This window comes from Carica papaya, chromosome 3, assembly GCF_054855325.1.
Source record: "Carica papaya isolate Zhongbai chromosome 3, ASM5485532v1, whole genome shotgun sequence".
Lineage (NCBI taxonomy): Eukaryota > Viridiplantae > Streptophyta > Magnoliopsida > Brassicales > Caricaceae > Carica > Carica papaya.
Window position 1 is genome coordinate 32398910 of NC_142311.1, and position 12399 is coordinate 32411308.

The window sequence follows — 12399 nt, forward strand, 5'->3', positions numbered from 1 at the left end:
TACTTAACACCATATTATTTTTAGAAATGATTTCAAAATTAGTTTTGTGAATCTTTTAGCAGCTTACAACACAAAAATCAATCGGATTAAACAAACCATAAATCTTCTATTTTAATTATTTTTTAAATCCAAAATCAATTTCAACTTACTTTCTAAATAAATATATATATATTTTTTTTATAAAAAAAAAATGCCAATATCATTAAAGAAGAGAAATAAAAATCATATTTAAGAAGTTCAATTTTTTACACAGAAATCTTAGTAGGATGACAAGTCTCTCGTCCTCCAACGGGCAAAACATGTTTCCTTCTCTTCTCACCCAACTGACTGAGATATCTGGTCGTTAGTAAGGAGTCGTCTGCAGTCGTCACTGATGAAACCAAATTTAGAACACTATTCGACTCTTGCGACACAAGCGCCTGCTTCCCCAGTAGCACGTCCAGCTCCAAAATATCAAGCCCACTGACATTCAGAACAAGGTACTACAGCACTTGCTGGCATCCCAAGAGTTCTGCCAAGAGCAGTTGCAATTTGCCTCTTAACGTTTTCAGTACAGATCCAGTCGAGTTACGAACGACACAGCGCCAAATTTAGCCTCCGTTCTCGCCCTCAAAACGGTCTCGTCAATATTGCACTTTCAAAATCCCAGCTCAGAAGCCTGCCAAATGAATTAGGTGTGTAACTTAAATTACAGAAGAACAATATTTTAGGGCAAAATTAATGCGATGGTTGAAATGGAATCCACACAAAACTATGTCCATGGTCCATTAAAGGGAACCAAAAAAAAACAAAAACAAAAGTCTGAATCTTACCTTTTTTTTTAAAAAAAACTTTATTTTTTGGGTTCAAGGAATTTGTGTGGTACAACAAAATACAATTAGAATAATATATATAATTGTTTGAAAAATATATTAAAAAAATACACATAATATTAAATAGAAACCCTTTTGATTTAAAATCTTAAAACTAAAATATTTTTCAGCCAAAAGAATTATTGACAATTTAATAATATAAATTTTTAAAAAGTATATGGCAATAATTATTAAAAAAAGTACATAATACATGTATAATTTATTGCTCAGATTCACACATAAAATAGTATTTTAATAAAAATATACACACAAAAAAAAAACACATATTAAGCAATGTTCATTAAATAATAAAATGTATTTATAATAACCAAACATTTATTTTTTACTCTAAACGGTAAAAAAAGAATTACTGTAAAAGAAAATTAACCAGGCCGAGTATTAAAGCGTGAAAATGGCGGAAGGGCAGGTAAGAAACGTGACCTTGCTTCCACATCCCTAGAGCCGGAGCCGCGTTTCTGTCATCCCTGTCAAACACAAAACAATCTCTCTCTGTAACCATCGGCTTCCTCTGCACTCAGTAAGGTCTGTATATTTTCTCTCATCTTTCGATTCTCTATGCTTCTCCGCTGAATTTATGGCTGAAATTTCCACTTATTTATCCCAGGATTTTGTATCATTTCTTTCTTTATCTTTGGGTTCTTTTTACAATCTTTAGGTTCTGTTTGCTTTTATTTCTTGTATTTTCGGCCATTTTCTCTTTTGCCGACATTTGTATATGCATATATAATATTTTATATTTATTTGGAAATTGAGACATTTATATATTAAAAGCTCAAAAACCCTAATACAACTTAGCTCAGTTATCCTTTTCTTTTCCCCCTGTTAACTCTTCCCCCGACAAGTTCAACTCAAGTTCTGCAAACCTTTTATTCGTTTCCGCTCTTCATCCAGTCACCCGCCGTCTCACTGTCCGTGCAGGTGCGGCGCCGAGAAACAGCTATTTGTCCTCGAAGGCTGCCGCGCATCGCCGCTCGTGCAGTCCTGCTTGCTCCTTGGATCTGGTAAAGATGCATATCTTGTTTTATTTCTTCTATTAACGAGATCTTTAAACTCAGACTATACGCGATCTGATCAGCTGTTCTTTTGTTTGTCTGCTGGTCTTTTTTGCATAGATAAAAATAATATCTATTCGCCAAGGAAGTGTAAACCTATGTACAAAAATAGTTACATGGAAGCAAAATATCATTAAGGTCGCAAGAATGAATAAAGAAGATGACCCTTAATCAGAAAACTTATGGTCTGGAACCGGGTGTCCTTATCAAAGATTAGCTTATATTTCCAAACCACCGTAACCAGGGGTGGTGAGGCCTACAGATTTCTTTGCTTTACTAAAATACCTTTCCGCGCCCAAGTCTCCTGCCTCAGTGAACCAGCCATCACCCATTTCATACCTAGGAGACACACTCCAAGACAAGAGGATATAGTTGTACGATTCCATATCCCTTTTACGCAAAAAGCAACCATTAACAGGAATCTTACCCCCGCCAATCAGCTTGTCCAATGTTAGAATGCACTCTCTGGTTGCCTCCCAAGAAAAAAAAAGAGCTATTCTGGCCCGTCTGCGTCTTTTTTGACGAGTTAGGTTTATACTGCCTCCATACTGGTTCTGCTTCTTGCCTCTGGTGGGCAGACCAGTGGTACTGTTCTGAACCGTTATGCTCACAAATTATAGAAACTTGTTAACCATTTTAGATTCTTGCACGAACCTTTGCCTGTTTCCATTTACTGATTATTGCTTCCACAGTTTGTTATGTCTTTTTGGGTAAAGTTCAAATTTCAGTGTTAGGGTTGTGCTGCTTATCTCCTCTCAGGGTGGGGGTTTTGGGATTAAAGTTTTACTTTTACCTCATGAATATTTGTTAATGGAACCATAGGAGGGTTGATGAGGATCATAGTACTTTTCTGTGGTAGAACTTTGGGATTTTGGTTGTTTGGTTTTATTCCCAGGGAATTGGTAAGGGATATGGTTCATATGGAAGTAATGGATTTGCAAAGTGGCTGTATGAGGTGGTGATTGATTGAAATTCGTTATATGATTGTGATTGTTAATTATTACTCGGGACTGTAGCTTATTTGATTTGGATATTTATTGCTATGATTTCAAGGTTGTTGACTTGGCCGGTAGTTTATCCCTTAATCTAAGTGGCTGTTTGTGTTTTTTTTTTTGGGCATGTGATATAGTTTTTTGCATTTTGAATGATAGATACTTAAGCTTACCCAGCAGTACCTTCAGAAACAACCAAAATGTCTCGAAAGGGATTGATGGAGCAAGACTTAAGTAAACTGGATGTGACTAAGTTGCATCCACTCTCTCCTGAGGTTATATCTCGTCAGGCTACAATAAATATAGGTAATGATCATGTATCAAGAGTTCTCTGAGTGTTTAGCCATCATTTATTTCATTAACAATTCTGCTTAATATTGTTTATTTAGAAAGAATATTGTTTATTTCAGCTTGATATCTTGTTCTTTTTCTTCATAGGACCTAATATAATTGTAAAGCTGATTTATCGATAATTCAATTTTATCATTACAGGCACTATAGGTCATGTGGCTCATGGAAAGTCAACAGTTGTTAAAGCAATATCTGGTGTTCAGGTTATTAAATTCTTCTTTTTCACTTTGAACTGCTTGTACTTGAATTCTGCATCTTGTTTCTTCTTGGAGCTTGCATTCTTTATCTTACCTATTGTGGTTTTGTTTATTTGTTGATTTCCCGAGTCCCTTAAGATTTGCCCTGTTTTGCAATTTTTATATATAACCCCTTTTTGGTGTTTATCTTTTGTTTGATAGATTTCATGAAACATGCGATGGTTATTTTTATCAGTTTAGTTGATGTCCTTGAATAATCAGAACCTAGAGATATGGTGTAGTATGATTTTGAATCTCTGTCACTTATAAATGGGGGAGATGCAATGTATCTCAGCGATACTTGTGTTCATGTTTATGACAATATTGATAGTTTAAGGGTATGTTTGCATGGAGCTAGATGAAAGAGGATAAAGGGGTGGAAATGAAAATAATTTTAGATAAGGAGAAGAATGGAGGTTTAAAATTGTAATTTATCTGGTTTGGGAGTTTAACCCCCCCTATTTCTCACTCTATGAATATTGTAATTCCTCCAAATTGGGTCAAATGGAAATACAATTAAATTAACTTTGCAAAGATATGATACTGTACTTTTTCTCCCCAATAGCAGAACTTTAAGTAATTCTTCTTCTATTTACTTTCTCTTCTATTTTTAAGCATTCAAACAAGAGAAAGGAAATAGTATCCTCCCTCTTGCTTGCCGCCATTTCCATTTCTTCTCTTCTCTTCTAATGAATAACCATGCACTAATGTGCTAGTTAGTGATTATGATGACCGGAATTTATACCTTGGGTCCATGTGGTATTGCATCGTGTTCTTAAATACTGGGAATTTAATTTGTAAATTATGCATTTGAAATGTGAAAAAAAGGGTGCCTGTACATTTCTGAAGTGATATTCCTTGGTTGTGTGGTTTTAGTACATTTTTGGCTTGTATATAGATGAAAATATGCTTTAAATGGGAGTGTGCTGAGTTAACAGAAGTCTACTTTCGTATATGTTTTTAAGTTTACTTCACAATATTCCATCTTTCTGCAGACTGTTCGTTTCAAGAATGAATTGGAGCGCAACATCACTATTAAACTAGGTTATGCAAATGCAAAGATATATAAATGTGAGGATGAGCGTTGCCCTCGGCCTATGTGCTACAAGTAGGTTGATATTTAAAGAATGCGACTATTTCTAATTAATGTTCGCAATTTAATGTGAATGTGGAAACTGTTTTGTAGGGCTTATGGAAGTGGAAAGGAAGACAGTCCACTTTGTGATGTTCCTGGATTCGAAAATGCCAGAATGAAGTTGCTGAGACATGTTTCTTTTGTGGATTGCCCAGTATGATACTGAGTGCTACATTTGTTACATGGTGTTAAAGTTTATGTGCTTGCTTTTCGATCTTCAATGTTGTGCGAAAAAGTAGTTTATTAATTGATTATCACTTGAACCTTCTGGAATTTCTTCTGTCAAGAGTTGGAACTTCCTATTCCATGGATTTTTTTTCTGTGTGTGTGAGTGCCTTAGAATCAAAATTCTCACTTGGCCAATATTTTTGGGAAGATTGGGGGTGGGGAAAGCTGTGACTCACATTTTCTTCTTCATTCTACAAATGTTGCTATATAAGTGAACAAGTGATGCATTGCTAACCGAATGCTAAACCGTTAATCTGATGTCTGTTTCGCTCCCCTTGTCAATAGGGTCATGATATTCTCATGGCTACAATGCTTAACGGAGCAGCGATTATGGATGGTGCGTTACTTCTTATAGCTGCTAATGAAAGCTGTCCCCAACCTCAAACCTCCGAGCACCTTGCTGCTGTTGAGATTATGCGTCTTCAACATATAATTATACTCCAAAATAAAGTTGATCTCATTCAGGAAAATGTGGCTATCAATCAGCATGAAGCAATTCAGAAATTTATTCTGGTTAAATCTACCTATACATTTTCTCCTTCATTGCAATGGCATTGATGGTTTAATATATTTATTATTTGAAACATAGCTGAGCATTTATTTTTGCCTGGTTAACAAAATCAGTTGGATAAGTTGCATTAACAAATGTTACTTTACAGGGAACTGTTGCTGATGGTGCTCCAGTGGTTCCAATTTCAGCACAGTTGAAATATAATATTGATGTTGTTTGTGAGTATATTGTAAAGAAAATCCCTATCCCAGAGAGGAATTTTGTATCACCGCCAAATATGATTGTGATCCGGTCCTTTGATGTTAATAAGCCTGGGTTTGAAGTTGATGAGATAAAAGGTGGGGTGGCTGGTGGAAGCATCCTCCGGGTATGTGTTTTGTTATCGGTGTTTCAAATGATCATTGCTGCATATGGTTTGGAATTCTAAGCTAGGCTATATGATTTTATAAAATGGTTGAATTTCTGATGGTTGAGTCACCTATTTTACATGTAGAGAAATGTATATATCCTCATGCACAACTTTATCGTAGTTTTAGATAAAAGGTCCACTGTTAAGGGAGATTTTTTGGAGAATGATTTTTGAGTGTGGTCCTTTCTTTTCTTTTGTGACTACATATTTTATCTTCGTAAAGAAGGGAGTTCAGGTTTTATCCTTCTTCTTTCTGTATTTTCTATTGGTCAATTAGCATCTGTTTCACATTTGGCAATTGATTTCTGTTTCTTGCAGGGTGTTTTGAAAGTTAATCAATTTGTTGAGGTTCGTCCCGGAATTGTTGTTAAAGATGAAAGTGGAAACATTAAATGTACACCGATATATTCTAGAATTGTTTCATTGTATGCTGAACAAAATGAGCTACAATTTGCGGTGCCAGGGGGTCTTATTGGTGTTGGTACAACCATGGACCCAACTTTGACTCGTGCTGATAGGCTGGTGGGTCAGGTCCTTGGGGAGGTTGGGTCACTCCCTGAAGTCTTCGTTGAGCTTGAGGTATGAAACGGACTGGCAACAACCTTTTTCTTCTATTAAATGAGCATGCATAAACCCATTTCTTGAAAGCTTGTAATGCTTGATTTAGTTACTTGTGTAAGTATTTTGGTTTTCAACTTTGTTTTTTGTAGGTTGAGTCTGTTTTGTAGGGTAGCAAGGCAAGGCATAGGGAAGTAACGAATATGTGGGTGGTTACATGTTCATGAATCTTCACATATATGTTCTTGTTGTGTCTATGGTTGTTAAACCAAAACACAATCTTTTCAATTCTTCCTCAGTTGTATTTTTATCTTATTTTGGCATAAGAAGTGGAGATTCATGTTTGTTTCATTTAAAAATTAGTGCACCTGTTGGATTACTTAATGTTTTCATTATTATGCTCTGACGAGTATTTGCAATCTGATTATTCAGGTGAATTTCTTCCTGCTCCGACGGCTTCTTGGTGTCAGGACAAAAGGATCAGAGAGACAAGGAAAGGTCACAAAGCTTGCTAAGGGAGAGATTCTCATGTTGAACATAGGATCTATGTCAACTGGGGCCCGAGTTATTGCTGTGAAGAATGATCTGGCCAAGCTGCAACTAACTTCTCCTGTATGCACCAGCAAGGGGGAGAAGATTGCACTGAGTCGAAGGGTCGAGAAACATTGGCGTCTTATTGGTTGGGGTCAGATTCAGGCTGGAACCACCCTTGACGTTCCACCCTGCCCCCTCTGAGAAATCATATACAGGTACAGACAAGGTAGAAAAACCTATAAGAAATCAGGAAAGAGAGAGGGTTTGGTGAGATGTGGGAAGGTAGGCAATTTCTAGGAACCATTTTTGTTAGGTGGAGAAGAAAACATGCTACGATGGTGGTTATTATTCATATTTCTTTCTTTCTGTTTGTTGTTATCGTTTGCCTGATTTTTACATTTCAGAGTTTTGAAGTGATTTTCGGGTTCTATAATGGATGCAACTCTATAAAACACAAGAACTCTATGCGATTGTTGTTGATACAGTTTATGAGATTAGCGGGCTGTTTGGCAGTGTTGCCATTGCCATGACTGAGTTGTCTAATACTTTGTGATTGCAAGTTAGGAAGAAGGTACTTGGATGAACAAGTTCTTTCCCTTCCCCACAATTCATATATTTCGTATCTCCTCTCTGAAACTGATTGGTGCTTTTGGCTGCGGTTGGGAGGTCGGTGGGGATTCTCGTGCATTTTGTTTCTTGGTTTGAAGAGAACAATGAAATAGGGCATATTTAGGTATAGTTCCAAATGTTGGGTGCATACATCAAGTATAGAGGTCTGCTGACAGAGGGAGTGGGAGAATGCAGGCAGCTAATAGAGGAAGGCGGTAGAAAAAGAAAGGAAGAAAAAAAATTAAATGTTCAAATTAGTTGAGTTGCTTAAAAATTAATAAAAATTAGTCAGGTAATTAATTAGTTGAGTTGCACTTCAAACGGTGTATGGTGGAATTTAATATAAAGGGGTAATGAAAATTAAAGATTTTAAAGTATAATTCTCTTAATAAATAATAATTCATTAATACATATGGAATATTATTTTTTGTCTATTATTATTTAATTATTAGTAAAATACTTCAAATTTATTTCACTTTTTTTGTTGCAAATAAATTACATAAAAATTATAAAATTTGTTTCCAGCACAATCTTAATCAATTAGTTAATTAATTGAATACGATGAGTATGATTAATATAAAATTGGAATGTTAGAGCAAAGGGACCACAAAAGCACTATAAAGTAATTTGGTTTGAAGAGCTGAATATTCCTTTCTAAGCTCTAACAAATGGCTTCTGCTCTTTCTCTCTCTCTCTATATAAACATATATATATATCTACTCCATATGGGAATAGTAAAAAAAGTGTTGCTAAGCTAGTGTACCCAATCATTAGAGTTCTGGACCAGTCTCCACTCACAGCTAATTTCTTTACACACACACATATATATATATATATATAGTGAAGGAGTTGCATGCAGCAACTTGTACCTCGTAGACAGGCCCCTATACGTAATCCACTTTGGAAGAGACAAGTTACGCATGCATGCAGCTTTCATTTTGGCTTAATTCTTAGGTCAAAATTAACCACAAAACGAAGGAGGCGTGCATGGCGAGATTGGACCCTTTCACATTATTAATCCATAATCACAACCCCCAAACAGATCAGCTTCCAAATTCTATATATAGCTAGAACATATATGTAGCCAATCATTCATATACATACACATATCAGCTAATCAGATGGCCTTCAAATCATCACTTCTCTTTACTTTCCTCTTGATTTCTGCAATCTCAGCCCCCATCGCTCAATCCCAGCTTGGTCTAATCGGTCAACTCCTTGGTTTGATCCGCATCACAGGCACCGTCTTCTGCACCTCCAATGGCAATCTTAATGTCGGTGTAAATGCCTCATCAACCCCTGTTTTCCCTAGTAAGTACTTTAACTGATCTCTACTCTCACATACACATATACATATACGTATATACATATACATATGCACTGCAAAATTTCAGATGCTGGTGTGCAGCTGCAATGCGGTGGAAAGGTGGTGTCGAGTGCAACAACAAACGGGTCGGGTGTGTTCTCGATGGTCTTGGATCCGCTACAGTATATACTTTCATCGGTGCTGGCTAACTGCAAGCTCGCCGTGACTACGCCGCTGGCCAAGTGCGACGCTAACTTGCCGGATCTCGGCCATTTGCTTTCTTCCTTGCAGTTCGTCGGAAACACGCTTCTTGGCCTCCTCAATGTCGCCAACCTCGTCCCTACGGGATTTCAATTCGACCCATCAACTTGAATACTTCGTTGGGAAACTATATATCTATATATATTCTTATGATGAACAGGACTGCATTATCTGTATATCAGACGTACGTAGATACGACCATTCACCACTGCTAGTTATTAGGTAATTAGCAGTAGTACTTGGTAATGATATATATATATATATATATGAATAAGGTCATATTGTGTTTTAATTTAAGAAGTCCTTTATAATTAATTATATGTTTGTAATTGTAAGATATATATATATATATATATATGTTTGCTGATGTTAATATTGATTGTAATTTCCTTTTAATATTATAACTCACGAAAAATATTTTAATATTTTCCTTTTATAATAATAATAATAATAAATTTAATCATTTTTATGAATATATTATGATATGCGTTTTTATGCATTACTTGTTTAATATAGCGTCAAATATTAAGATAAAAGAAAGCCGGCACGAATAAGACAATTTTTATACCCGAAAATGACGTGTCAAGACCCGAAGACCCGGCCGTCTACAAAATTAGGCCCAACCCAACAACCGTCTCCCTCTGTATATAAACACCACTTACAAAACCCTAATTCCCCCCCCAACCTCATTAACGCCATATTTTGCAGGAGGGAGGGAGGGAGTGAGTGAGCCACTTACTCCATTACCTATCTAGCTGCTGCGAAGTTTTTCTTCTTCAGAATTTGCTTCTAAGAAGAAGAGCTTTTTGCAGCAGCTACTACATATATTGTATATATCTCTAATCCATTACGAATTACATATATAATAAATAAGAAATGGCTCGCGCTTTATCAGCTGGTGCTATGTTTGTTTCTGCTTCGTTTTCTCGTCGTCCTTCTCTCTCAATCTTCCGGTGAGTCAACTCGGTCTTCTCTACATTTATTTCTTTCTCGTCACTTTCGAATTTCCTGCTCTATTTTTAAACATTTCGCCTTTATTTTTTAATTAAATTATATATTGCTTGTGAGAATAAATAATTAATAAAATTGTTGAAGCTTGGTAATGGCGGGATGATGATTAGTGTGAATAATTACAGGAAAGGTTACTCAGCTGTGTCACACGGGGTTGAGACTGGCAGGTCGGGTCGGGTAGGGTCCAAAAATCCTACGGTGAGGAAGCCCGAAGAGATGGCTATGATGAAGGAAGAGTCTGGAGCCTCCTCAGCTTGGGCTCCGGATCCAGTGACGGGATACTACAGACCTGAAAATCGTGCGATGGAGATCGGCGCGGCGGAGCTTCGGGAGATGCTTTTGAATCAGAAGGTGAAGTAGCAGTAGCAGTAGTAGTGTTGGATATTGATGAATTCGTTCTGATTTTGGGGTGTTCTCTTGATGATTCTCTGTTTGTTTCTTTTTTTAATATTTAAAATCATATTGTTTAATTTTTTTATTTTTTTATTTTTGAAAAATTAATTATTCAATTTTTAAATCTATATAATTTAATCTAAACTCATATATTTTACGTATTTAAATTAATAATATATATTAAGTAATTAAAAATTAAATTATAATATAATTTTTAAAAAAGTAAAAAGCGGGGTGGGCCCCACATGGAGCCTTGGACGATTCACAGTTCAGAAGTCATAATTACTTGGTAAGACAATCGAATAATGCTTTTCAACTAATCATGATAAGATTCTATGTTTAACATGATAAAGATTGATTTAGACTTCCCATTTGCTCAACTAAATCTAATTTTACATAAAACTATATCTGAATTTAATTTTTAATTTTTCTTTTTTTAAAAAAAAAAAAAAAAAAAACTAAACTGAGGGTATGCATTCATAAATAGTTTCTTGAAAATTTCTTACAAATGTAAACAAAGATGAGGTCGTTCAAATGAAATTGAGTTCATAACTCAAATTTTTTGAAAAAATTATATCATTATCTAAACAGATTCTAAAAATGTAAATAAATTAAGAAATTTATTCAATCAGCATATAATCCAATTGAAATGATCTTGAGAGAATACATTGAAATCTAACTATCAAGATAAGGATGTCAACTAAATGATTCTTGAATTGTCCCATTTTTTTGAAGAAATTTCGGATTGAAGTTGGGACCCATTCCCTTCTTGTTTATAAAATAGAGATACATGTAAGTATATATATATATGTATATTTGAGTTTAAAATATTTAAAGGACTCAATTGTATACAGATGATATTCACACTCAAAAAGGAATCTCTTTGAAGGTAATCTCAATTCAATCCTTAATTACTTTTCCTCACCAAAATTTGTCACTGCTTTAATATGTTGGTTAGTCTCATTAGGGTGTTTACCTTCGTCTCGTTTGCAGTGATCTAAGAGAGTAATTTGTATATGATGAAAATATTAAAAGGGATGTTATAAATACTAAAAAATATATATAAAATACTATATATTAAAAATATATCGGCACTACCACCTAGGGGAATAAAAACTTTTTCTGCCCATCACAATCTTACTCACCTGTACTCAGTCCATAAAGATTGTAAAGAGGCAAATAAATCAAACTTTTATATACCCATTTTTTGCTACCTACTTTAAAACCTAATAGTTTCTTAATCCAAACGATTGAAACGGTGCCGTAGTGCAGATGGTAGATTTTTCCAAATTGACAAGTCCGGGTAGTTAGCAAGCACCAATTTAAGGCTAGGTATTGTCGCTATCAATCAATCCGGGGTCAAAAGAGAAATGAATGAATAGAAGATACAAAACACACTTGCTATGTTTGAGTTGAATTAATGCTCTTGTACTGCGTCGTTTTGCATTGGATCATTATCCACATATTATGTACCCCACTTTTTTAAATTTTTAATTATTTAATTTATAAAACTTTAAAATAATAAAAATAAATGAAATGATCACCCAATAATTTTCAAAAATTGTCAAATTTGAGACATGGAGGCACCACCACAGCCGTTGATTTTGATCAGTCGCTTGACCATAACCGATAATTGGGCAGCAACCCTATTTCCAATTGCCCCACTATTTTTCCAATCTTTCATTTTCTAATAAATAATTTTGAACCCGAAGAAAAAAGATTGCCTGAAAATTGAGGATCTAATTTTGTTAAGTAGGACCCACACGGGCTTAAACCATTAGGTGTAAATGGTCGAGCCAGACTCGGACTCATGGAGCCACTTAGGGTCCCCCTCCGTTCTGGCCCAATAATCATCACGAGCACTGTTTTATCCGAAACCAAACTGAAGAACAAAACGACACCGCTTCGAACAGGGGAGTTTTGGGTTTTGAATATGATGTG

The 12399-nt window shown here is 35.4% G+C and overlaps 3 protein-coding genes across 11 annotated transcripts; all 3 read left to right on the top strand.

Moving 5' to 3' along the window:
- Positions 1-299: 299 nt before the first annotated feature.
- LOC110819896 (eukaryotic translation initiation factor 2 subunit gamma-like) lies at positions 300-7408 on the top strand. Of its 9 annotated transcripts, none has more exons than XM_022049230.2 (11): positions 300-674; positions 1279-1394; positions 1764-1873; positions 3106-3222; positions 3409-3470; positions 4499-4611; positions 4690-4792; positions 5152-5379; positions 5526-5744; positions 6105-6365; positions 6777-7408. In XM_022049230.2, exons 4-11 carry the CDS (start codon positions 3117-3119, stop codon positions 7077-7079), a joined length of 1395 nt encoding a protein of 464 aa, XP_021904922.1. In that variant the 5' UTR covers positions 300-674; positions 1279-1394; positions 1764-1873; positions 3106-3116; the 3' UTR covers positions 7080-7408. The 9 variants fall into 9 exon arrangements, with proteins under 9 accessions (XP_021904922.1, XP_021904920.1, XP_021904923.1 ...); XM_022049228.2 differs by having other exon boundaries at positions 1791-1873; XM_022049231.2 differs by having other exon boundaries at positions 1279-1389; positions 1791-1873.
- Positions 7409-8558: 1150 nt separating this feature from the next.
- Positions 8559-10007, top strand: LOC110819975 (phylloplanin-like). Its single transcript, XM_022049334.2, has 2 exons — positions 8559-8798; positions 8882-10007. Exons 1-2 carry the CDS (start codon positions 8609-8611, stop codon positions 9163-9165), a joined length of 474 nt encoding a protein of 157 aa, XP_021905026.1. The 5' UTR covers positions 8559-8608; the 3' UTR covers positions 9166-10007.
- DI21 (drought-induced 21) lies at positions 9931-10425 on the top strand. The gene is made up of 2 exons (XM_022049291.2): positions 9931-10007; positions 10191-10425. The coding sequence occupies exons 1-2, from the start codon at positions 9931-9933 to the stop codon at positions 10423-10425; spliced, it is 312 nt and encodes a 103-aa protein (XP_021904983.1).
- Positions 10426-12399: the final 1974 nt, after the last annotated feature.